At 39.8% G+C, this 26,457-nt stretch overlaps 1 protein-coding gene and 1 long non-coding RNA gene across 45 annotated transcripts in view; one reads left to right on the top strand and one right to left on the bottom strand.

Annotated features, from left to right (window-relative positions):
- LOC112655911 (uncharacterized) overlaps positions 1-5,911 on the bottom strand; it is a 42,018-nt gene extending 36,107 nt beyond the window's left edge. For 2 of the 7 annotated variants that reach the window (XR_007405043.1, XR_003133951.3), the window contains exons 1-3: positions 5,584-5,911; positions 4,333-4,593; positions 1,733-1,816 (exon numbers count right to left, since the gene is read on the bottom strand). This is a non-coding gene — a long non-coding RNA (uncharacterized LOC112655911). Of the gene's footprint in view, positions 1-848; positions 1,406-1,459; positions 1,606-1,732; positions 1,817-4,332; positions 4,594-5,583 lie in introns of those variants that run through there. The other 5 variants (XR_004808104.2, XR_007405044.1, XR_003133953.3 and 2 more) reach the window with 4 other exon arrangements.
- The window catches only part of DOCK9 (dedicator of cytokinesis 9), a 279,307-nt gene that overhangs the window by 165,350 nt on the left and 87,500 nt on the right, over positions 1-26,457 (top strand). For 36 of the 38 annotated variants that reach the window (XM_049099431.1, XM_049099439.1, XM_049099452.1 and 33 more), the window contains exons 9-18: positions 788-855; positions 11,172-11,246; positions 12,535-12,675; positions 12,987-13,190; positions 13,557-13,679; positions 17,186-17,268; positions 17,879-18,001; positions 25,445-25,524; positions 25,604-25,791; positions 25,914-25,979. In XM_049099431.1, coding sequence (XP_048955388.1) covers positions 788-855; positions 11,172-11,246; positions 12,535-12,675; positions 12,987-13,190; positions 13,557-13,679; positions 17,186-17,268; positions 17,879-18,001; positions 25,445-25,524; positions 25,604-25,791; positions 25,914-25,979 — 1,151 coding nt within the window. The remainder of the gene's footprint in view (positions 1-787; positions 856-11,171; positions 11,247-12,534; positions 12,676-12,986; positions 13,191-13,556; positions 13,680-17,185; positions 17,269-17,878; positions 18,002-25,444; positions 25,525-25,603; positions 25,792-25,913; positions 25,980-26,457) is intronic. The other 2 variants (XM_049099430.1, XM_049099435.1) reach the window with 1 other exon arrangement.

Here is a 26,457-nt window from a genome sequence, read left to right as displayed (position 1 = left end):
GCACTACAGCTTTGAGGGCAGAAAGGAAGAGTTCAAGTCTCAGAATTACCATTTTTCAGCTGTGAGACTTTGTGCAAGCCACGTCCATATTCTGAGCCTTGGTTTACCTATCTGTGAAACAGGAATAAAATGGAACTTGCTGGTTGATGGGAAGATTAAGATTATATATCTTGAGCACCTGACGTAGAGTCAGCACTTAAAATACTAACTATAGTTATTATTATTATCATTAATTTTATCTTTTATTTATTTATTTTTTATTTTTATTATTTTTTTTTAATTTTATCTTTTAGTAATTTCAAGACAAAGATGGGCAGAAGCCTTATTAAATTGGTGGGAAAAACCTGGCTATGTTCTTGACAATTCATGTTTTACTTCAAGCTCTTCCTCAAGCCATGATTCTCAACCTCGGCTTGTACCTTATAAGTTACAGGGAACCTTTAAAAAATTCTCTTTTCCTTTGTCCTACCAGAGATTCTGATTTGGTGGGCCTGGAGTAGGACCTGGGCAGGCCTCACTTTTAGTGGGTCTGATGGATGTGGCCATGTAGTTTATGACTAATATCGGTTCTTTCTAGACAGTGTGCATGCTGTATCAGTTATTAGTTTGACTCTCAACCCTGAGCATTAGTATTTTTATAAAAAAGCTCTGAGGTGTTTTTAATGGGTGTCCAGAGTTGAAAACCACTGCATTTAAGAGTATAAAAGAGAAATGGGCTTTGACTTCCTGCTTTAAATAAAATACATTCAATTACAAGTGACTCAGGTAGTCTGTTTTACCATTTCAGATGATGAACAAAGCAAATTTGAAGGTTCTGGTTCCGGTTTAGATAGTTACCTGCCTGAACTTGCCAAGGTAATATCATTTTAAGTCTTATGCTCTTCTTAGAATGGTACTGAAATATTTCTCATTTCCTGAGTTTGTCCAGGATAGAATCTATTAAAATGATTAACAATTACATGGTAGTAAATCATTGAAAAGATGTTGTGGTTACTGCTCTGTTTTCTGACCTGAATATGAGGTGAGGTAAAATACTGATCTGAGTCAAATTTTAGTCTGTTTTCCAGAAAGCACCTTACAAATTATTCTTTTATTATTTTATTGTTCCTGCCCCTCCATAATATTTAATACCAAGTCATGAGTATTGAAGAAATAACCAAAACACATAGGTAAAGTTCCCGTGTGTGTGTGTGTGTGTGTGTGTGTGTGTGTGTGCGCGCGTGTGTGTGTGTAAGGTTTCATTGGGGCACCTGGGTGGCTCAGTTCGTTGAGCATCTGCCTTTGGCTCAGATCATGATTCTAGTGTCCTTGGATTGAGCCCCATATCAGGCTGCCTGCTCAATGGGTTGTCTGCTTCTTCCTCTCCCTCTTACCTTTCTTCCCGGCTTGTGCTCTTGCCCCCTGCCTCAAACAAACAAACAAACAAACAAACAAACAAACAAATAAAATCTTATTTATTTTATAAATAATAAAATATTGAGAAAGAGACAGAGAGTGTGTGGGGTGAGTGGGGTAGGAGGAGCAGAGGGAGAGGCTCTTAAGCAGACTTTGCACTGCGTGAAGAGACTGACCCGGGGCTTGATCTCACGACCCTGAGATGATGACCTGAGCCAGATCAAGAGCCAGATGGTTAATGGACTGAGCCACCTAGGCACCCTGAAGATTCCCAGGTTAGCATGGTACTTAACTATATTCATATTTATGCTCCCCCTTTCCAGGTCAATAGACATACCTCCAAAGAGGATGGTCTGTGGTAGTCTTGCCACTAAACCAAAGAGGGGTTGCCTTGAGTTTTATAAATTGGTACCGGATCACTCTGAATGAAAAAAAGTTATATTCATTATTAGTACTTTGGAGAAACATAAAAGTTACTAAAAAGCATGAAGAAGATCAAAACAACCGTCCATCTTCCCATGACCCAGATTCAAGGCTGTTACTCTTACTGTCTTTTTAGCTTCCATATTTTTTAAAGAAATAAAACATTAGTTGTGGTTGAAGTTATTTTTAAACACCATCCTTCCTTCCCTGCAACCTCAACTGCTGAGAGCCATTATTATGAGTTTTCTGGGATAACTTCCATTTTATCATTATAAATTTATCAATGTACCTATCATGATGATCTATATGGTTGTGTCTTATATGTTTAAAAATGTTACATAAATGCTAACATACTATTTTGTACTCGCTTTTATGTTTTAATTCACCCTTCTGTTTGAGATCCATCCACGCTGGTATATAGATCTAGTTCATTCCTTTCATTGCACTGTGTAAGCATTTTATTTTAGTTGTTCTGTTGTTTCCAATTTCTTCTGTTACAAACAATGCTACAGTGAATATCCTTGTATTTATCTCCTTGTGTCCATCTATGAATGATTCTCTTTTAAATGAGAGAAATATCTTTTTTTTTCCTCTGGCCATTTATACTCTTGCTCTGTAATTGCCATTCTATTCTTTTTCTTTGTGAATACAGACCCTACACACCCACATCTTAAACACTGTAATAGAAAACACAGTTTATCTATATACGATTATAAATAGACTGGCATTCAGCATTGACCTTTACTTTAAGACTGTTCTAAAATATAAAATCTGCCTCCCTGGCTAGGACTTTAGAGTATTGTTTTTCTTCAAGACTTGACTGTTACCACAGTATCTTTTTAGCACCTGCCTATTAAAGCTAATTTTAGTGCCACCATTGTAACCTCCTACTAAGCTGGGAAGAGTTTTGGCTTGTGTGTATGTGTTTTTTGTGTGTGAACTTCTGTGTACCATATTTTGCATTGAGATTTGCTTTTTTGTTTCTGGATGCTCAGGGGGCTCATAATTTCTCGAAGCAAAATGTTTGAATCTGTTTTGTTTATTGAAGCAGATAACATATGCAATGCAATCCAGAATTTGAAAAGTAACCTCCTACACTTATTGGATGAACACAGTGGACACTTTAGGAGAAGGCCCATATTATTTGAGTTTAATATTGATTGATAAGAAATCTATATATATTTTTCCCCATGAAGACATACAGGAATTGTGCCTTCCTTTCTCCTCTCACTGCCTACCTGTGCCTGGCCAGCATGATAACTCACTATTTCTCAATCCTAAAACCTAGGAAATTTTTTTTTGTTTTTTTGTTTTTTTGTTTTTTTTTTGTGTGTTTTTTTTAAGATTTTTAAAATTTATTCATGAGAGACAGAGACACAGACAGAGGGAGAAGCAGGCTCCGTGCAGGGAGCCCGACGTGGGACTCAATCCCGGGTCTCCAGGATCACACCCTGGGCTGCAGGCGGCGCTAAACCGCTGCGCCACTGGAGCTGCCCTAGGACAGTTTTTAAAGTATATATGAAATAACATACATAGAGAGGTTGCATATATATGCATATATATGTAATTTGTTATTTAGAGCTATTTTCAAACTATGTAGAACCACCAAGTAGCTAAAGCTATTTTGGTTGGTTAAATGCATTTAATTGGTTTCAATCCCCATTTCTTACTTTTTGTTTTAATTTTTATTCTTTTTTATTGAAGTAGAACTTTTTAATTCCTCTTTATTACATGGAGCACTAATTGTTTGGCTCAGTGGATTTCACATTTGTGCACCTGCATAACCACCACCCAAATCAGTACATAGAACATTTCTAGCTCCCCAACAGACTGCCTTGTACTCCCTTCCCTGCTGGTACCCCTATGCTTTTACCTCTGTCACTGTAGATGAATTGTGATTGTTCTAGACCTTGTTATAAGTGGAATCATACAGTATGTCAGGTTTCTTTAGCTCAACATTATGTGTCCAGACATTTTAAAAATATAAACTGAATAGGGAATATTAAGCACACTGCTCTTAATAATGACAGGTATTATTTTTTAAAAATGTTTTTTGTTATTAAGTAGCCTCTCTGTGTCCAACATAGGGTTCGAACTCATGACCCCAAGGTCAAGAGTCACATGCTTTACCAGCTGAGCCAGCCAGGTAGTCCAATGGTAGCTATTATTTTAAAAAATGTACGTATGCAGTATATGTATGTGTATTGGGTTGTGATATAAACATACTTCTTACTGTGGTCATGGTCAAAGCCCAAAAAAGGAAGCCTTATAAAGGGCTTCACTGTTGTTATTTTTTGTTTAAGAAGGGAGAAAAAGGGCAGCAAATAACTTTTCAAAGGGAGAAAGAAAAAAAGAATAATGAAAATGAAGATGTACTGTGTTGCAGTCCACGTGCTGCTGTCCCACTCTGTGGGCCTGCTCAGTGGTGTTGGGAGGGCAGGTAGTAGAGCACACGTGTGATTTTAGTTTAGTTTATAACCATCTCCAGTGTTCCAGGGTGGGGACCATTTGTACCTGTTAAGGAAGCAGAGAGTTGATCAATAACTGGTCCTTTTGATCTTAGGAGAAATGGATTCCGTAGTAGCAGAATCTGATGTAGCGGAGGGTGGGAGGTGTGATGCGTGGAGGAGAGCCTGTGCATACACCTGAGCAAGAGAGGGGTGTTTATTCTGGGAATGAAGAGGCAGAGAAGATGTAATGGCAGGCTCCTCTCTACTCAGCAACTCTTTCTGCTTCATTCATCCTGTTGCTTCGGGCTTTTGTCTTCCACTGTGACTGAGACAGAACAAACAGGATATGAGTGACAGGAAGTTGTTTTAGTACAAAAATAACTGGTGTCTCCTTTTGGAATATAATGGAGGGGCCCTTGACATATGGCAAGGGCAATACGGGCTGAGGTTTTTAGAATATGTTGTAGATTCTTGACCGTTATGTTGCTTGTACATTTAGTACTGAACATATTTATTGTTTTCTTATTGAGGACACACTGTACCTACCCTGAAACCTATTCTTTTCCTCCTATTGTCTAATATGGGACCAAATATATGTTTGTTGTAAATGTAGCAGCATTTGTAGTATCAGAGCACATAGTCTCTTTTTTTTTCAAATTTTTATTTATTTATGATAGTCACACAGAGAGAGAGGGGGGGGGGGGCAGAGACACAGGCAGAGGGAGAAGCAGGCTCCATGCACTGGGAGCCCAACGTGGGATTCGATCCCGGGTCTCCGGGATCGCGCCCTGGGCCAAAGGCAGGAGCTAAACCGCTGCGCCACCCAGGGATCCCCAGTCTTTTTTTTTTTTTTTTAAAGATTTATTTATTTATTTATGATAGACATAGAGAGAGAGAGGCAGAGACACAGGAGGAGAGAAACAGGCTCCATGCCAGGAGCCCGATGTGGGACTCGATCCCAGGACTCCAGGATCGCACCCTGGGCCAAAGGCAGGTGCTAAACTGCTGAGCCACCCAGGGATCCCCAGAGCACATAGTCTTATCAGCATTTTTATTAAATACACAGACTGTAGTTAAAGTTAGTTCATTGGTTTCTTTGTAGATTCAAGGGGTAATATAATCTGGTTGTAAACCCAATTACTATTTATTTAATAATTTTTTTCTGTGGTTATGTTTTATCTTGAGTGTCATTGGCACATTTATATCACCCCCTTGTGTAAGGATAGTATGAGAAAACCCTCCTGCTCCCACTGCATTTTTTCCTTCACAGATTTTCTTTTTGTGTTTTTTTGAGACTCAAAGAACAGCAACTCACCTTAACTTGGTCTCCCCATGTGGCTTTGAAAGAAAAGCATTGTTTCCGGTTAATGCAAAAATTGCTCATGTTCAGTTACCTGATAACTTTTTTTAGCGAGTGAACTGATCTTTCCAGGTAAACCTTCCATGGTTGAACACAAGATGAAGTACCATGTCTCAAACCTCAGAGTCTCACTGAGGTTGAGTATGGGTCAGGCAGCCAGGCTCAACAGTACTTGGAACTGAAACAGTTTCACAGATAACCGTTTCTGACTTTTTAAAGCCAACTTTCATAGATGCTTCCTTCCCTGTATCCTAGTCCAGAAAACTATATTATTGTATTATCATAAAGGAATTGTCTGGGGATGTGTCTGTGAGGTCAGCAGGCATTCCATCTCTTAAGCCTCCTCTTTTTTCTTATCTATCTATCTATCTATCTATATAGATATAGATATGTTTTAAAGATTTATTTATTTATTTTGGAGACGGAGTGCATGAGCTGGAGTTGGGGGTAGGGGTTTGGGCAGAGGGAGAGAATCTTTAAGCAGACTCCCCACTGAGTACACAGCCCCACAGGGAACTAGATCCCAGGATCCTGAGATCATGTCCTGAGCTGAAACCAAGAGTTAGACGCTTCAGTGAGTGAGACACCCAGATGCACTGGGCCTCCTTATTCTATGTGCTTTATTATGGTTTTGTGACACAGAGGACAAGATAATGGTCCTAGGGAGTTAGATATCTTATATGTAGTATAAACAGATTGTGACAGCTCTTTAAATTAAGAAGCATACATTCAGGCCTCAAAGGAATTTGCTAAGTCTTTTTGTTCCACCCCATTCTGTTTAAATGAGTCAACAGTCAACACAATGTATTTTTTGGATGACTCATCCTCAAAATAAGATGCTGTTGGCTATGGTTGTTGGCTTTCATTGTTTTGCTTGCTCAGAGATAAACTTAAAACGCAGAATATGCCTAAAGCCTTTGGGAGTCATTCTGGAAACCCCTTGAACGTTTGGTCCATAGTTGCTTCTTAGACAAGGCAGACATTGTCAGGGTGTGTCATTACTGGTTAAAATGAGGGTTCACAGTTGACTTCTGAGCAAGTATCAGTTTTTACAGAGAACTACTCTGTCATTGTCCATTTTCTTCACTTACCTCATGTTTTCCTTTCTCCTGAACCCAAAGTAATGGGATGGGTTGTGAGCAGGCTAGGAGCAACAGGGTCTAGGGGGAAAGCCAGCCTAGATCTTCCTACCTCCGCAGCATGGACTGACCATGGTGTATTTTAAGAGCAGAGCTGGATTTTGTCACTTTGAGAAGCACTGAACAGCAGTAGGATAGACTGTGGGATAATGTTTTTGTTTTTACAGCTATATTTTGTGGGCATTTAGATTGTGAAAGTACTCATTACGGGAACTTATTTTATTGTCTTTACTAAAATTTAAGGAAAAATAAATGTGTTTGCTGTTCTAAGTAAAAGTATCCAAAGTTGTATAGAGTTCATCTTTTCCCTTCATGCTCCATGCCCACATCCCTGAAAGCACCAATGTTATTAACCTGTTGTAATGCCTCTTATATCAAACTTATTGCTTATGGAGACACATACACATAGTGTAGATGTCCCTCTGGGGCCATCAAGGATCTCATTTTCTCATTTTTTCATAGCTGTGTAATATTCTAAATGTGGATATTGTACACTTTACTACCTCCATATTCATGAACATTTTGGGTTATTTTCACTTTTTTAACCTCTACAAATAGTATATAATAAATAATATGACATATATATAAATTAAAGATTTTACTTATTTATTTAAAAGAGAGCATGAGTGAGGGGGGAGGGGCAGAAGGAGAGGGAGAAGCAGACTCCCTGCTGAGCAGGGAGCCTGACATGGGGCTCAGTCCTAGGACCCTGAGATCATGACCTGAGCTGAAGGCAGAAACTTAGCCAACTGAGCCACCTGGGAGCTTATAAATATGACATATTTATAAGCTTAAATACCTGTGTTCTTATTTCAGTAGAGATGTTCCTCAAAGTGTCGGGCCTCTGGGTCGGAGGTTATTGTGTTCTTAATGCTTTAAATATTGCCAGGTTGCTTTCCCAAAAGGTTGAAACAGTTCCCATTTTTCTGTGTCCTCACCAGGGGAATGAAAATAGTTTTTCACTGCTTTAAGTTGTGTTTCGCTGCTTTGTAGTGAGATGTTCCTATTTATTATTTATATATTTCAGTTTTTTCCTCTCTGACTTGCCTGTTCATATTCATTACCTTTTTTTTTTTTTTTTTCTTCTTGTCTAATAGTTAAAGAGTCTGGGCTCTGAAACCAAGCAGCCTCAGTTTGAAGTCAGGCTTCATTTAATGGAAATGTGTTGACTTCTTGATTGAAGTATTTATCCCTTATGCCTCAATGTCCCCTTTATAAAACAAGGATCACACTAGAACCCTGCTCCTAAGGTTGTACAAGTTTTTTTTTTTTTTTTAAATTTTATTTATTTTATGATAGTCATCAGAGAGAGAGAGAGGCAGAGACACAGGCAGAGGGAGAAGCAGGCTCCATGCACCGGGAGCCCGATGTGGGATTCGATCCCGGGTCTCCAGGATCGTGCCCTGGGCCAAAGGCAGGCGCCAAACCGCTGCGCCACCCAGGGATCCCGGTTGTACAAGTTTTAAAGGTGTGCTTAGGATAATATTTAGCATGGCGATGTTGGCTATTATCAATAAGTATTTGCTTTTATCATTGGGAAGCTTCCAGATATCGGTTATTCCCTGGGTCTGGGGCAAAGCTCTGCACTTCCTGAGCCACATTTTTTTTCTGCCTTGGTTTTACTTGACAATTCCTTCAAACACTATTTATCAGGCATCTCCTCTGTTTAATGCATTCATTGTAGTCCTTGGGAGGAACTTTTAAGGAGCTTTGAGTTTGCTTTTAATCAATGATACAGCAGAGCTGTCAAAGTATATAAGGTAGATGATAAGCTTTTAAGTTATTTTTACATCTGTAGTTGTCCCTTCTTTCCCATTAAATGGTTTCTCTAGTGAAGAATATATCCCTTGGATATTAATGGCAACATTGGGATGCTTTAAGTCTATTTTGGCTAGTTGTTGATTCTTTTTTCTCTTATTGTGTTCGCATCCCTGGTTGCCCTCTAATTATGTGGGCCTTGTAGCAGTCATCTGTGCTGTGTTCATTTCTGATCTCAGAAGATGTTTGAGACAACAGGAATTGTATCTACATTAAGAATCCATTGCTCTGCTTCAGTGTCTGAGATCACAGGATCTGCCTTTGTTGAAGGACTGAAGCATAAATTGAGAAGTAGAATGCATTACTGTTGGTAGTGGCTTGCAGCACCTAGCACTGATGTTTTTGTTCAGAAACATAATGGGCTGTATGCAAAATAAAGCAAATTCTTTGTGTTCGGTTAAGTATATTCTATGCACATGTTCTGGCTCTTTTGATAAGAAAAATTAGGAATGGTGATAGGCAAGATGGAGTTAAAAAGTTTTCCTCTCCCGAGTATGGAGACAGCCTGCGTCAGCTCAAATCAAGCGATTTGTGGGAATGTAGAAAGGCTCCTCACCTCCAGAAGCCTTAAAGCTCCTATTGACAACATCAGGATAAACTTTGTTGTGCAAAGAGACTCTAGCCAACATCTTGTTCAACATTTTTACTCAGAAATGAAAGTGGAGTCCAGAGAGGCTAAGCAGCTTGCTCACGTTCACGTAGCTAGTTGAAAAGTGAACTAGAACTAGAACATAGTTTCTTAGGTCATATTCTGGTAGTCAATTTCACTTTACCAGACACAGTTGGTTTTCAAATATAGTCATGATAGAGTTTGAGTCATTGCTGAGAACCAACCTATTACAGCTACATAGCTGAGAATATGAGGAAGCTGCCCAGTTTCTTATTAGCTGTGATCTAGATGTGTAATTAATAGACCATGTTCAGCCTCCAGCAGAGAGGACAAGATACCCTTCCCACTGTGGCTGTCACTGCCCCATCACATGCTGAGCTGTGACTCGGTCTGTGGGGAAAGAACTGATGAGAAAGGACATCCTATTCTGACTCTGTAGACTTAACCATGGAGACTGATAGTAATAAGAACAGGATACGGATTTAGAGGCATGGAGAGTGAATAATAATGTGATTGGCAATGACTTGCATCTTGTGAATGTCTTAGAAACTTCTCTTCTAAATTCCACTTCTCCACCCTGCCCCCCCCCCCCCCCCCCCCGTCTCTGCTTCCATATGTCTCTGACCCTCCATCCCTTCAGTGTTGGGGCCCCAGGGTTTCTGTCTGCAAACTCTTCCACATCTTCTCCCAGGGAATCTCAGCCACTCTCAACTCAAGGCTTCTCTAAGCCCCAAATCTAGACTGATGTTTTCCGAATCTGCAATTTCAGCCTTCCTCCCTTCCTTGTGTTCAAGTGCCATCTCTGTCCACTGGCATCTCCATGCTCGATCACCTGCTCCACAAACCTGCTTTTCCTGCTAACTTACCCATCTCAGTTAATGGCCGCTCACGTGAGGACTAGGCTTTGTTATGGGCTCTGCTTTGGGATGGGGAGGCAGGTGTGATGAAGAGCCCGTGCTAGCCTCTTGGTCTTATCCTTCTAACCCATTACCTCAGCCCTGCCCAAAGGATTCCTTTAAAATGCAGGACCTGGTTTTATTATTCCCTTGCTCAAAATAGGGCACTTGGATTTTTTGGCTTCTGAAGGAAATCTGCAGTCCCTAATATACAAATCCCAGATTCATTTCTCTTTACTTTTCCCATTGTGCCCAACCATCCAATTGTAATGAATGACTTGATCATTGCTTAGATATGTCTGTAGCTTTGTAGCTCTAGTACCTCGTCCCAGAGCTCCCTTCTTTCCTGACTGCCATCCCCTGGTCCAGGTTAGCACTCACTATGTCTTACACTTTCTTTGCCATTCTTATTGCCTGTTTATATTCTATCTTCGCTAGTATTCCTTGGGGATAAGTGCTTTGTTTCATTCATATTTATGTCCCTAGTGTCTGACACATAATAGGTGCTCAATAAATATTAACTGAATGCCTCATCCTGCCTGCCGTAAACACCATTGGCAGTCCTTCAAGATCTGCCATAGTTTCCTATCCCACAATTCGGAACCTATTCCTTTCTCTTCCTGGACATATTCCTCAGTCTTAGGTGGACCCCACATTCTTTCTACCATCTGGGCTCATTTCCACTCCGTGTCTGTCTGTGCCATGCATCCTTTACCTTCAGCTCCAAATGCTTGTGTTTTCCTACTTTAAGCTACTCAAATTTTACCCCTTCATTCATAGCCTGTCTGCCCCTTCTATTGCTTTTTGAAGCCTTTCTTGATAGTAATGCTGAATTATTCTCTTTTGCTTTCTTTGATTGTTTGACTCTCCAGGATCAGATCTTCTTTCACCCCAGTGGCACTCTGGTGTGTTACCTACTCAATAGCCTGTCCTTGCTCATCGGCATGCAGTCGACTCTCCTAAGTGAGAGTGGAGTTGTCTGGCAGCCTGGCTCTTCAGGGTGGGACAAACATGTTTGAACACCTCTTTGAAAAGATTTTTTTAAATGTAATTTTTATCTTTTGTTTCTCTTGTTATCAGAGTACCAGAGAAGCAGAAATCAAACTGAAGAGTGAAAGCAGAGTTAAACTTTTTTACTTGGACCCAGATGCCCAGGTACAAACAATTTTAAAGTTTATATTTTAAAACCAAGTCAGGGAAAGAAAACGTTTGACAGATTATATGTTTTATTTATTTATGTGTCTGCTTGTTTGTTTACTTTGGATGGATAAGCAACATAATATAGAAAATTCAGGGGAAAAAGGAAAAATAAAAAACAACCATAATCTCATCATCATACCACTACCACCGTGTTTCATATTCAGTAGATTGTTGGAAACAGATTTATTCAAAGACCTCCTCAAGTCCACAAAGAACATATAATTTACTCCATAAGATGCCATCAGAAAATAGTAAGCATCACCACCGGTGCCCAGCAGCCAGTGGTGTTTCCTGATGCATCCAAGATGCATATGATCCACATTGTGCCCCAGAGTCCAAACCCAGAGTGGCAAGGACCTCCAGGGCTGCTCAGAGGGGATGACAGTTCTGCTGTATTTTTCCCCTTTTCATTTGTGATCTTTTGTATAGGGCTGCTTTACCATATTTCACTTTGATAATAAATGCTTATCTGTATTTCTTTGCAGATTTCAAAGCCATATATATGTTTTTGCTTTTTGACACTTTTTTTTTGTTGTGATAAAATACACATCACATAAATTTACCATTGTAACCATTTTTAAATGTTTAATTCCATGGCATTAAATATGTTCACACTGTTGTGCAACTGTCATCACCATCCATTCCAGGACTTTTTCATCATACCAAGCAGAAACTCTGTATCCGTTAAACACTAAAATGCCCTATCCCTCCTTCCCCTCACTCCCTAAGTAACCTCTGTTTTCCTTCCTGTCTTTATGAGTTTGCCTGTTCTGGGAACCTCCTATATGTGAAACCATACAGTATATGTCCTTTTGTGTCTGGCTTACTGCACTGAGTAAAAATAACAACATTCTGGCTAATTTTCGGGGTCCATACATGTTGTAGTGTGTGTCAGAATTTTCTTCCTTTTATGGCTGAATAATATTCCATAGTATGGACTACCAGATGTTATTTATTTGTTGATGGACAGTTAAGTTGTTCATAACCATAATTTCTAAGCTCTAGTAATCCATTGAATAGATATACCATCCTTTATTTGACCATTATTATAAATTTTATAAACTTATAAAGAAGTAACACTTTTGTGAGTAAATGAATATATATAGCTTTTCCACATTTTACAGAGTTTCTTAGGATACTTATCGTTCATTATGAGATTTTTAAAAAATGTGAGCATAATGTATTTATGTATTTACATTTTCTTTTAAAGAAGCTTGACTTCACATTACATTTTCTTTTAAAGAAGCTTGACTTTACATCAGCTGAACCAGAAGTGAAGCCATTTGAAGAGAAGTTTGGAAAGAGAATTCTTGTCAAGTGCAATGATTTATCTTTCAATTTGCAATGCTGTGTTGCAGAAAATGAAGAAGGACCTACAACAAATGTAATTTTCCCTTTTAAAAAATAATCTAAGAAAGTATTTAGAGGTTGTAGATGTGCCGATTGCCATGCAGCCTGGACAGAAAAATCCTAGTTCCTGATAAAGAAGCGCAGTGTTTAGATCAGGATGTGCAGGGTTGTTTAGCCTCAGGGAGGGGATGTTTGTGATAGGGATGGAGACTGTTTCTCTTTAGCAATAATTTATAGCAACAATCATAAATAGACTTAGTAATTTCTTCTTTGATAGCAACGTTCTTTTTTTTCCCCCCACAGTTTGAGCCATAGTGACTCTCTGGATGGTTTTATTTTGTTCAGGTAGAGCCTTTCTTTGTTACTTTATCCCTGTTTGACATAAAATACAACCGAAAGATTTCTGCTGATTTCCACGTGGACCTGAACCATTTCTCCGTGAGGCAGATGCTGGCCACCACATCTCCAGCTCTGATGAACGGTGGCAGGCCGAGCTCACCAGTTCTTCAGGATATCCTCCAGGAAGCTGCCATGCAGTATCCAAAGCAGGTGGGGGACTTGAGCTCAGCAGTCAGACTCCTAACTTTTCTTGCAAATGCTATGCGAATGCATAAGACTTTGTAATGCACAACTGGGTTGAATGAGACTGTTGGCAGGATCTAAAATAAGGCAGTGAAAGCAAGCTGAGAGAAGAAATGGTATTTGATTTTTCATTTCTTTTTTCTAACTTTGTGCTAGTTGCTCACCCACCAAATCACCTTTTTAATCAGATGATCGACTAGGGGTGAAGCACTGGTTGCTTTTGAATAGCGATACTGCTTCAGCACTCTGCTGCTTTTGAAGGTTCAACATTCAGGGGATTTGTTTAACGTGGCAGTGGATTTTACTCACTACAGAAAACCATTTGTTCCCTAGGGAATATTCTCAGTCACGTGTCCTCATCCCGATATATTCCTTGTGGCTAGAATTGAAAAAGTGCTTCAGGGGAGCATCACCCACGGTGCTGAGCCATATATGAAAAGTTCAGACTCTTCTAAGGTATGGGTGACTTATATGCTTTGTGATGATAAACCACAGAACAAAAGGGCTCTCTGTCAAAATAGAAATGCTTAAAGAAGTCTAAGTTAAGCCATATTTATATTCTAAAAGATGTGCACTGCTTTATATAGATTTATACTTCACCTGATGTATCCTATTTTCAATGAAAAGTAGTCCTGTGTGTATATATAATGCTTCATTTGTCCAGGCAATCCTAACATCCTAAAATAATTGGCAAAGCTGGAATTCCCAGCTTAATAGTAAATTTTCTGTCATTAAAAAGTACATATATTCATATAGAGTTCATTTCACTGTTGATGTGCCTCTCGGGTTCTGGAATTATCTTTGGGTCCATTTATACTTACATGTGAGGCTGGGGACTGGGAGACGGTCTGGCCAGGAAGTTCAGTGCCTCAGGTTCTCTGCTTGGCCATCTGGGGCAGGTTATGGTGATAGAGGTGGTTTGACCTTAGGTAGAAGAGGAAGGAAAACATACAAGATGTGTGTTTGGTGTATTTTCATTACTGCGGTGTATGCTCATTAGTTGTATGCCTCTCTGTGGACACACACAGACTTGAATATTAGAGGTTATCTAGTCCAAGACCTCCTTTCAGGCATCATAAGATGAGGTTTACTAAGGTTTAATTACCTCCTCAGCATCCCATAGGTAGAGTGATCAAAGGCACTTGACTGTCACCATCTAGCACATTGAGCTACCTGGTAGAGTGAGCTATTGAGTGCTGTCTGTGATGGTCTTACAGTATTTTTTATAAGTGGTCATCTGAGAGATGACCCTGCTACATTGAGAAGGACTGGTCAGGAGCAGGAGGGGCTCCTGCTACAGGCTCTAAGGGATATTATTGAGCTGATTCAGAGCTGTCTGTGGCTGCCTGTATACCACAGGTGTGTCCACCAGGATGAGGACGGTTGTTAAAGAATAGGTTGTAGGAGTCAGAGACCGGGGTACTGAGTGCTAACTAGCCTCGAAGTCATGTCACCAACCTGGGCTCTGATGACCTATTGGTAGTTGAAGGACAGTATTACTACCTTGCCCCACTTCCCTCTCAGGAACTGTGCTGTGATCACATGGATAATGTACAATACATTGCTAGGGAATGCTACAAATCACTGATATGCAGGATATCGTTATCACTTATCACCCTCAGCCAGGGAAAGCCCATTTACCCAGGTGCACTGCTTCCAACACTATGCCTTTCTGGCTGGTAAAAGCTGAGTAAGGTTTAGTCCCTGGAGAGAAGCTATTTTATTTTTTAAATCAAGTTTGTAAAACCTTGGATGAGAAGCTCTTTTAGCTCTTCGATGTTTTGATTAATAATCAATGAAGGCCCAAGCTAAGATCTACTCCCCTGTGTATGTAACGCGTTTCCAGGGCCTAAATGCACCATCTTCGCTTTTCTGACCAACACATGCCTAGTTTGAAACTTGGCAGCTCATGTTGCTGCAAAATCACATTTCACTTTGGGCTAAGTTTTATGATCTACTCCACACTTCCGGTGTCCGTTGAGCATCTGTGGAAGTCTGCTCTTACTTCTTTACTTACGGAATGGAAAGCTCAGCCGTATGTACATTATACATGCATTAACACCTCCAAAGTATTAATTTAAGGCAGAGATTAGCATTTTATATCACAATAGATTTTATATCCCTTTTATATCAGAGTAGAAGTTCTGGCAGAGATATTACTAAGGGTTGATTTTATAATGTATATCAAAACTGTTTCTTCCTGTTTTCCAAGATTGTCTAAAATATCATTTAGAGTAAATTTTGTCTTGGAGGAAGAAACTTTTATGAAAAGTCTCTGTAGGTGTCTGCCATGAATAGATTAAAAAAGAAGAAAAAAGAAGAAAGAAAGAGGGGGGGAATCCTACACAGCAAAAATGAGTTTTTGAGTCTTTTGCATACCTTATGTTCCATTTGTGCCCTCAGTAAGTCTGCAAGCTAAGACTCTGTTTGCTGCAGGAACAGTGAAACTTATTTGAAGCCTATGTTTTAGTTTTAAATTCTACGCAAATATTGAAAAAAATTTTTATGCGAATACTGCATTTTACTCCACAACACCATTATTGTTAGAATCTAAAAACAATAGTTTCTATCTGAAAATGTTGGAGTATAATTACCCCTCCAGGAAGGTAGCCATTTTACCTTATAACTACCCCAAATCCCTGCAAGAACATGCACTACTGGGTGAAGAAAGGGAGGAGCTGGATGAACTGCTGACATGTTTCAATCAAGACGTGTTTCTAATTCACTTGTGAAGGCAACAGCAATTCTCACAGCACAGTTGTCGTAGAATCATAATGTTTGGAAGGGATAATGAATGAAAAGTACTATGACTCACGCCCTTCATTTTTGAGGTGGGGAAAGTGGACCCCAAAGACCTTTAATGGCCCAGAGTCACACAGCTCATTTCAGTTTAACTTAGATACAAACAGCTCTATTGTCCTACTTATAAGTCTTCTAGATGAGTACTTCTTAGACCAGGTGCATACAGGTCACTGGAGGTCTGGTCAGAAGGCAGGTTCTGATCTGGGAGGTCTGTGGAGGGGCCTGAGACTGTGCATTCCTGGTAAGTTCCCTGGTGATGCTAATGTTGCAGCTCTGCAGTGCACACCTTGGTTCACAGGCTCTAGATCAGGATGCCCAAGCTTGGTTTGACTCTGATATGCTTGAGTAATGCAAAAGGCCCTTGAACCTACCACTCTGACTGAATCAAACTTTGCATTAGTAACAGTGCAGTATCCCCCATACAAAGGGATTTGGGGAAATTGTCATCTGCTTTAGCAGTAGGGATAGGGTTGTTTAATAGACCTGCCATGCATATATCTTAGGCCGAAGCGAATCTGCTTCACTGTGCACTATAGGGTTAATAAGCCAACCCACAACAAATGAAAATTGATCATTAAGAAGTGAAAATAGCAGTAACTTATACTTAGAAACTGAGAATATAGCAATTAAAAACTCTGGCGTAACTTTAGTTAGCACCTGTGCCGTATATAAAGCATATGTATCCCCCCAAATTGTGAGAATCTGCACCAGCTGGTGCAATTTAGGAGCAATGCAAGCTCAGTATCTTCATTAGTGTTCTTATTTAAACTTTAAGTAATGTGATATATTTTGGCATGAATACCAAGTATTAATAATTCTGATAACCCAGTGGACTTATAAGTAGCCCACAGTCATAAGGAACTATAGAAAGCCTATGAAATGGTATGCTTATGGCCTGTAAAAACAGCATCTTAGAAAAGATAAGACATTTTAGAAACAGCACTCATTCTATATTCTTTAAAAATCACTGCCAATGATTGCATTAAACAAGACTCTCTACCTTGTGTAAATCCAGGCATATTCATTACAGTAACATGTGCTTTTCCATGCATCTGCACTATGATAAGAGCTTGTTTAATGAACATGGGATAATGGCTCTTTAGATCACAATTCTGTCAGTGGGATGCAGCATCTCATGGCTTGATTCTGATGTCTTCAAGGTTGCTCAGAAAGTGCTGAAGAATGCCAAGCAGGCATGCCAAAGACTAGGACAGTACAGAATGCCATTTGCGTGGGCAGCAAGGTAACTAACGATGACATCTTTTATACCTTTGATATAGATACGGATATATGGAGGTAGTTGGATAGATGGAGATAGGTAGACTGATCTGTTTATTGCCCAGAGACAAAGAAGATTTAAATGTGTAAAACTGAAAAATAAGAAAGCCTCCTATGTGAATAATAATCACTTATTAGAGTCACAGAGAGGAAGGATGCTGGCTGGAGAGAGCTGTGCTGGAACCAGCAGGATGGACAGGAGTGCTTGTGGTAGAGCTGGCATTCCAGGTTCCCGCCACATATCCTGAGCTCACCTTGGGCAGCAGCCCTGGAGGAGGGGGTGAATGGGGTGGGGAAGGGAGTGCCTACAGATCATCTTTATTTGTGAGCTCTGCTTCCAAAGCGTTTGACTGTATATGTTGTTTCCTAAGCACGAGCCATTTGCTGGAAATGTCTCTATGTAAATTGAGTTAGTTGTGTTCATCCTCATAAATGTCTTCCATGTTTTTAGATAATGAAATTTCTGGTAGCTATAGCAAATGGAATAATAATTAGTCTTCACATGGAAACCAAAGTTGTAGATTTATTTTGGGGTTTTGGAAACTCAGTTTAGAAATGTTGTTTGGCTATTTCAGGACATTGTTTAAGGACACATCTGGAAACCTTGACAAAAATGCCAGATTCTCTGCTCTCTACAGGCAAGACAGCAATAAGCTCTCCAATGATGACATGCTCAAGTTCCTGGCAGACTTCCGGAAGTGAGTCTCCAAGCCTTCCTTATTTGCACACCTGAGAAACAGAAGGTGTTTGGTGGGGAGGGGGGCAGAGGGCTCCACTCAAACATCATAGGGCCTGTTGGGTGAGCACTTTACCTCATGTCCTCAGGAAGGAAGAAAAGGTTTAAAATTGAAGAGTGTCCTGGCTCATTTGAATTCTTTAAATGACGTTTTTGGTGGTGCTATGGGTAGAGATGAGCCCGGGGAGGAAGGAGACAGTGGAGAGACCTTTGGCAAGAGATGGGAAAGGACTCAGCAAAGCCATGTACGTGGAAATGGGAGGAAGGGGCTAATTGGAGTCACATCAGAGAAGTGCCGTTACTCTGTCTGGGGTTCCTGGTTGGGTGAAGGGTGGAAGGAGAGAGCAGTAGGTGGGTCTTGGGTAGATAACCCCTGAGTTTCTGACTTGTACAGTGGGGTGACTTGGGTACCATTCACTGCATGGATGATGGAAGGGAGGGACAATATCTTATATGGTGCTGTTTACACACATTGTTTCAAATGCTTTACCTATATTCACGCGTGTATTAGAGCTACCAAAACAAAGTACCACAGACTAGGTGGCTTAAAACAATGAATATGTATTCTCTTGCAATTCTGGGGGCTCGAAGCCTGAAACCAAGACATTGGCATGGCCACACTTGCTCTGAAATCTCTGGAGGAAGATCCTTCCTTGCTTCTTTCAGCTCTAGTGACCCAGGCATTCCTCGGCTTATGGCAGCATCACTCTAATCTCCACTTCTGGCTTCACATGACCCCTTTACTGTGTGTTTCTGGTGAAATGTCCTTCTTATAAAGGAATGTGTCATCGTGGATTAGAGCCAATCCCAGTGAGTTCATCTTGTCTTGATTACATCTGCAAAGATCCTATTTCCAATAAGGAGACATTCGTAGATACCAGGGGTTAGGACTTCAGCATATGTGTTTGGGGACACTATTCAGCTCACAGCAATGTGATAAAAAGAGGGAAGCAGTGGCTGGGGCAGCCCAGCTGAGAATCTGCTCCTATCACTGTGCTATTTGGTATGTCATCATATATAACATGTTATTATACAGTCATTATTGTCATGTTTACCCTTTGCTTATAGAATAAAAAGTCATTTTATTTTGTTTTGTTTTTTTGAAAACTCTAGTTACCTTAGTTAAATAGATTACTGTTTTCTTGCACTAGACTACCATGCAACTTTTAGTAATCATGATGTAGGTCCAAAGTAATTGCTTAGGAAGGTGTACACACTATATTGTTAGAGAGGAAAAGTATCTATGAGATCTCATTTTTGAGAAGAAAATATTTTATATATTTCTTTTTGTGTATCAGTGAAGAAATAGATAGGCAAATAACTAGCCAGATGGAAAGATGAGCATAAAATAGTCATTTGGATTTATACCAAAATAGTGATCATGATTGTCTCTGAGGGATGGGTGTATGGATGGCTTTTCACTTCTACTTTATAGCTTTCTGTGATTTTACATGGACTTTTTTTTTTTAAGATTTTATTTATTTATTCATGAGAGACACAGAGAAAGAGGCAGAAACATAGAGGGAGAAGCAGGTTCCCTGTAGGGAGCCTGATGTGGGACTTGATCCCAGGACCCTGGGATCATGCCCTGAGCTGAAGGCAGATACTCAACCACTGAGCCACCCAGGCATCCCTGGACTTTTTTTTTTTTTTTTTTTTAACATTAACTTTTATATGCTGACAAACATGCACACAATGAAGTTTTTTTGTGTATGATGGAGGCGGGAAGCCCTCGCTCAGAAATTACGTCCTAGACTGTCTAGCTTGAGAGTGCCCTGGCAGTGGTGGTGGTGCTTTGATGGTAGCTCCAGCTCACACTTCTGTTCCTTAGTAGAGGCCAAAGGGCAGGACGCTATGGGGTCTTTTTTTTTTTTTTTTTTTTTTTAAGATTTTATTTATTTATTTGACATGGAGAAAGAAAGCACAAGCAGGGGGTAGTGGCAGAGGGAGAGGGAGAAGCAGGTTCCCCATTGAACAGGGAACCATACATGGGGCTTGATCTCAGGACCCTGGTTTCATGACCTGAGCCAAAGGCAGATGCTCAACCAACTGAGCCACCCCAGGCATCCCTACAAGGTCTTTAATGAAAAAATGATCTGAGCTGAGAGGCCATGGCCAGGCAGCAAAAAGCATAAGCCTTCTGTGGTTCAGAGCACAGCAGTGTTCTCACTAGCACAGCGAGCCTTTAGGGGTGTGCTCAATAGGAAGGTTCTTGTGGGAGGAGCGTGCTCCCAATGGCCGATGAGAGACTCAGAAACCCGCAAATAGGGATGTGATGCTATCAGCATGGGAAGGTGCAGCAGTAGCAGGGGAGCCTTTTTCCTTTCTTCTCAGCAAGAATCCAGAGACATGCCCCTGTCCACTCCCTGTGCTTTCCACAGCAGAATTAGGGAAGTGGAGGTTTCCTTTTTATCCCCCCCCCCCCGTTTAAACTTAGTATTGCTCTTTTTCTTTCCTCTTTATTTTTTTTTATTTTTATTTTTTTATAGAGGATAATCCTGTGTCACTGGCCTGCGGACCAGCTTGGGTGCCAAGCTATTGTTTCTATTCCCATGACTATCTCAAAATGTCATTTAATAATGGATAGAAAAAATTTTCTCAAGCTGCCCCAGTCTTTAGAAAACAGCTGCCAAATCTCATAAGCCACTTCTCCCATTCCTTCACAGTAATTATAAGGGGATGTGTTCCAAGATTTAGTAAGAAAACAATTTTGTCAGATAGATGGTATTGCTGACATATATGCTTCCAGAAATATTTATCTGTGATTTTACATGGACTTTTTTTTTTTTCAAGATTTTATTTATTTATTCATGAAAGACACACAGAGAGAGGCAGAAACATAGAGGGAGAAACAGGTTCCCTGTAGGGAGCCCGATGTGGGACTTGATCCCAGGACCCTTGAGTCATGACCTGAGCCAAAGGCAGATACTCAACCGCTGAGCCACCCAGGTGCCCCAAAAAGGTGTTCTTATTATAACATGGAGATAGGACCGTGGGCAAGAAGAGCTGCCTAAATATAAACCTTTTTTTAATGCTACCACATCGGGTAGTTTAGGTAATAATATTATTAGGGTTTGTGCAGGAGACTTGCATAAATGTGTTTGACATTCTTTACTTCTATTCCCTCTTGGTTACTCTGTGCTCAAACCAGGTGAGGCTATTTGCCTTTCCCTTAAGCCACTGTGTATACTTTCACCACAGAACACTTTGCCCTCTGCCTAAATCATGTCCTTTTATGCTTTTGTCTCTTCAAAGGATCCCTTCTCCTCTTTCAGAGTCGTCTGCAGCTCACGGCCATGTTGGGAGACCTGGGGCAGGTCATGCAGCTGTTCTGCTGGAGTCTCCTCTTTTTAAGGGAGAATCCTAATGGCCCTGTGTCCTACAGCTCTGGTGGGGAATAAAGGAAGATGCATGTCAGGGTTATTTCACTGAGAAGGCTCATCTTGACCCCTTCCTTCTCAATACACTAGACACTTGCCTTCCTGTAGAGGTTCACACACACCGTATGGAAGTGGTTGTCATCTTGTCTTGTTGAGTATGAGAATTGTATCATGTTTGAATTATCTCTGGAACTTAGTCTAGTGCATGTTGTATCACCATAAGCACTTGATAAATAGCTATTAAAATTTCTCATAGACATAAATTCAGTGATTTCATTTAAACAAAAATATCTCAAATTTCTTTCAGTCACATACATATTTTTTTTAATGGACTCCAAAGCTTTTAGGGGCTATTTCCTTTTACAAAATGCAGTTAGGAGATTAGACTTGCTGCCAACAGACCCAGGCACGCCTATATTGCCAGTTAATCACTTTAATGGGTCAGTACAGACAATGGGGAAGGGGGGACTGGACTGCAGAAACATGGAGGTGAGGACACCCAATCTGTTGGGTTGGGATGACTGCTGATTTGTGATGCTCTCCCTGCCTCTGGGAATTGTGGAGCAATTGTATGGCAATGGGAAGAGAAAACCTTTCCTTTTCCTAAGAGCAAGAGTTTGAGCCTCATTCCTAGGTTTATATGTAGACAAAAGCAGTTCCCAAACTCCAGATACCCTATGTGTGCTTACTTTATACATTTATTTAATGAAGTTTTAGGATGAGTTTTCATGCTGAAATATTCTGAGTTTTGCATATAATTTATATATACTTTACAAATTAAAAACACAAACAAACCCAATTCTAGTCATAATAGAATTCACTTGGTGTAACACACACACACACACACACACACACGCCCTATCACTTTACAAATTGCACATAAAAAAGGCAGTAGAATTCTCATTGTTTGTGAGGTTTTGATGTCTGATAAGCCAAGTTCAATAAAACCCCTAAGCTTCTGAAGTAAACTTAAGATTGTATTTAAAAAACTAAGCTGATAGAAAGAGCTTCCCCAAAGCCCATGTGCTATGTGGTATGGAGCTAAGCTCAGATTTGTGCTTTCTTGGAAATACATGGACATAATGTCTGTATGGAAATAGCAGCCAGAAGTAAAAGCTCTCAGCAGAGGAAAGAATACGAATAAGAAATAACATAGTTATTTCTTAATATAGTTAGACACAGAAGGAAATAACACGTTATACAGAGTTGCAGTGAAGATTGTTTAATTAAAACTTGTTGCTTAGAAATTCAGTTATCAGAAGTTTATATGAGGATGATATCAAAATAAAGGAAAAAATGATGAATAAGGTACATAATCATTTATGGGTAGAAGTAACTGGGAAGGGGTGAAATACAATGCTCTTGAATACTTACATTTGAAAGTATTCTTTGTAATAAATGGTACTTCTGACTTGTGGAGGCAGATACAACTTTATAGGTGTCTCTAAGATTTGTGGGGCACAGTGTTTTGTGATACGGGGCAGTGCTAAGTTGTTTGAATGAAGGCATTCCACATCAGGAGAATTTATAGCTGCATAGAATCCAATGGGTCTAAGGGTCAGTGTACCTGGAGAGCTTTGTGTGAAGCTGAGAGAGGCTCCAGCAGTCTATCGATGGGAGCACAAGTTGTATGGGAGGCCCAAGACAGCTCTAAGGAAATGATTGGCAAAGGTACAATCTTCCTGCTAGTAGCAAAGAAGATTGTGTTTTTGAACAAATCACACTATGGGCACAAGGACAAGATGTAGGGGTGACGCTGGGCTGCACCTGGACATCTTTTGGCTAGAAATCTTTTTAAATGAAGGCAGAATGTGTAGAAAATTGTTGGCTTACCTTCCTGACAGTGATCTCTCTCAGGATTTGAAGGAATTGATCATTTAAACTCCGATATAAACATATGACAGGTGGAAAAGATTCGGATGAAGGAGAAAAACTCTAGGAGAAAGTGATTCTGCAAAGATGAATGGTGCTCAGCATGGTCTGTTGTCATAAGGACGAGAATTTAGGGCTGTTAGGAAGTCCTGATACAGATGAGCAATACCCCAGGATAGACTGATACATTATTTGTGAGACTGATTAATAGATAACACTAACATGAGAGGAATTTTAAAAGCAGGAGCTAGGAACTTTTCAAACATAGGAATAAAACCAAATGCAGAATTTGGAGGCCAGTGAGCTCTGATGTTTTCTGGCATTGTTTTAAAAGACATTAAACAGGTGGCTCATGAAGAACCACGAGGCAGCATTCTGTTTTCTAGGAATAAGTCATGTCACGTCAAACTAGTCATCCTAACGGCGTTTCAGCTTTTCTCTTTCTAATTGGGTTGCTAAACTAGTACCACAGAGGAGTGCAAAGCCCTCAACAACTGTCTATTCCAGGATGTCCTGTGAACAAGTCAGAGAAGTGTACTATTCGTGAGTGGACAGTTGTTCAACTGCTGGAGTAGCCAGACACCAGAATGGGCCAGTATCGGTCTGGCGAAGGGCTTCTGGAGGTTTGAGAAGGAACCTGTTCTTGGCTATATTCTGTGCAGTATCATCATCAGTGACTTTTTTGAGAATAAAACATGCTGATGAAATGTCTTCATGACATCAAGCTATTAGGAATATCTAATTCATTAGGGGTTATAATCTGGATTTAGGAGGGTTTTGATCAACTAGAAATGGCTCAAATGTAAAAGAGTGAAATTTCCTCAAGGCAAAAATCAAATTCTGTTCCGGGTACCAAAAAACATAATTGTATGAATACAGGATGGAGAGATCTAGCATGGTAGTAAAGCATATAGGAAAAGATTTAGAGATTTTAGATGATTTAAATGTAATGTATATCACCAGGTAGGTGTGGCTACCACAAAATAATAGCATTTGGCTACATTAGTAGAAGGATATGTTGTTCAAAACCAGATAGCTGCTCGATCCCCACATGGTCAGACCTTACTGGGCCTGATGTGTGCAGTTTGGGTGCCTTGACATAAACAGGACATTCCTCTAGGGGAGATTTGGCATTGAAGGAAGGTCCAAAAGCACTGAGAATGGAGGACTTCAGCAAGCTGTGGTTGCTGTTTATATATAGATGGTTAAAGGGTGTTACACAAAGAAATGTAGCCAAGTGCCTTGGTGAATGGAAGTTGCAGAGAGTCCAAGTGAGGAGGAACAATCTGGGTGTCAAAATGGCTATGTTGAAAGTTTCCTTTCAACTAGGAAGGGTTGATGCGGTAGCAGTTCTTGTCAGAAATATCACAGATGAGATTCTTACACTGCTTTAAGTTAGACCAAATGCAAACACCAAACATTTCACTGAGTACCTACTTTGTGTCCACCATTTTACTAGACACTGGAGTCTAAAGCAGCTTTGAGATTGTTATTTTCATAATTCTAAGTGAGCCAAGAATGTGGGTAAGGATGGCATGTTTCACGAAAACAGTGACCTATAACATCTGTCTGATAGTCTTATCTGGATTTGTGCAGTCCAACACGGTAGCCACTGGCCGCAGGTGGCCGTTGAACATGAGAACCACAAGTCCAAACAGATGAGCTCTAACTGTAAAACACATCTGGGTTCAAAGAATTAGAGTAATTTTTTATACTGATTACAGATTAAAATCATAATATTTTGGATATATTAGGTTAAATAAAATATATTCTTTTTTTAAAAAGATTTTATTTGTTTATTCATGAGAGACACACATACAGAGAGAGAGAGAGAGAGAGAGGTAGAGACAGAGGTAGAGGGAGAAGCAGGCTCCATGCAGGGAGCCCGATGTGGGACTCAATCCCGGGTCTCCAGGATCACACCCTGGGCTGAAGGCAGCACTAAACCGCTGAGCCCCTCAGGCTGCCAAATAAAATATATTCTTAAAACTAATTTTACCTGTTTCTTTTTACTTTTTAAAGTGTGGCTACTAGGAAGGTTTAAAATTACTTTTGTGGCTCACACTAAATTTCTCTTGGGAGTGCTGCTCTGGAATTTAGGTTTTATAACTAACTTAACTTATAAATGTGTGATTTTTCTCTTCTGTTTCTAGACCTGAGAAGATGGCTAAGCTCCCAGTGATTTTGGGCAACCTAGACATTACAATTGATAATGTTTCCTCAGACTTTCCTAGTGAGTATAAGTTTTTTGTAATAACCAGACAAAATTTTGTTTGGCTTTTACCTCAATTTGTTTGTTTTTAATTTTCCAGATTATGTCAACTCATCATACATTCCCATGAAGCAATTTGAAACCTGTAGTAAAACTCCAATCACATTTGAAGTAGAAGAATTTGTGCCCTGCATACCAAAACACACTCAGCCTTACACCATCTACAACAATCACCTTTATGTTTATCCTAAGTACTTGAAATATGACAGTCAAAAGTCTTTTGCCAAGGTGAGTGCAAAGATCGAGGTTTCAGTTTTGATATCAGATTCTCTTGGGTTTTGATTCTTATGTTCTTATATAAATACATATTCTGGCTTTTTGTTTTTCTTTTTCTTTAAATATTACTGCAGGCCAGAAATATTGCTATTTGCATTGAATTCAAAGATTCGGATGAAGAAGATTCTCAGCCTCTGAAGGTTTGTTTTTTATATATGTTTGCATTTTTCCATTTTAAAAATGGACCTGCATGATATCGCATAGCTAAAGGAATTTAGCACATTATAATCGACACAACACAAAAATATGTGACATCGCAATATGTAACCACATGTGTTGAACCTTATGGAATAAGGAGTACTTTAATTCTTTCTCCTCATTGATTGGTTCTGTTATACTCTTTAGGGATCAAGGTTTCCTGTGTATGTTCACTTCAGTAATTATATAATGTCTTACTCTGAGCCAGACATTGTATGGGTGCTAAGAATTGGCATTAGTAAGATTGATAATAGAAATAATAATAAAAATTTGTTGATATTTATTATTATAGTAATAATAATAGTAATAGATTATTGGTGATGTTTACTGGATGCTTGTATAGTGCAGACTCTGATCTTAGACCCTTATAGGTATTAAACTCCTTTAATTCTCCTAACAGTATTTGTTAGATGAGATTAA

The sequence above is a fragment of the Canis lupus genome, chromosome 22, assembly GCF_003254725.2.
Source record: "Canis lupus dingo isolate Sandy chromosome 22, ASM325472v2, whole genome shotgun sequence".
Classification (NCBI taxonomy): domain Eukaryota; kingdom Metazoa; phylum Chordata; class Mammalia; order Carnivora; family Canidae; genus Canis; species Canis lupus.
This window is presented reverse-complemented; position numbering and strand designations above follow the sequence as displayed.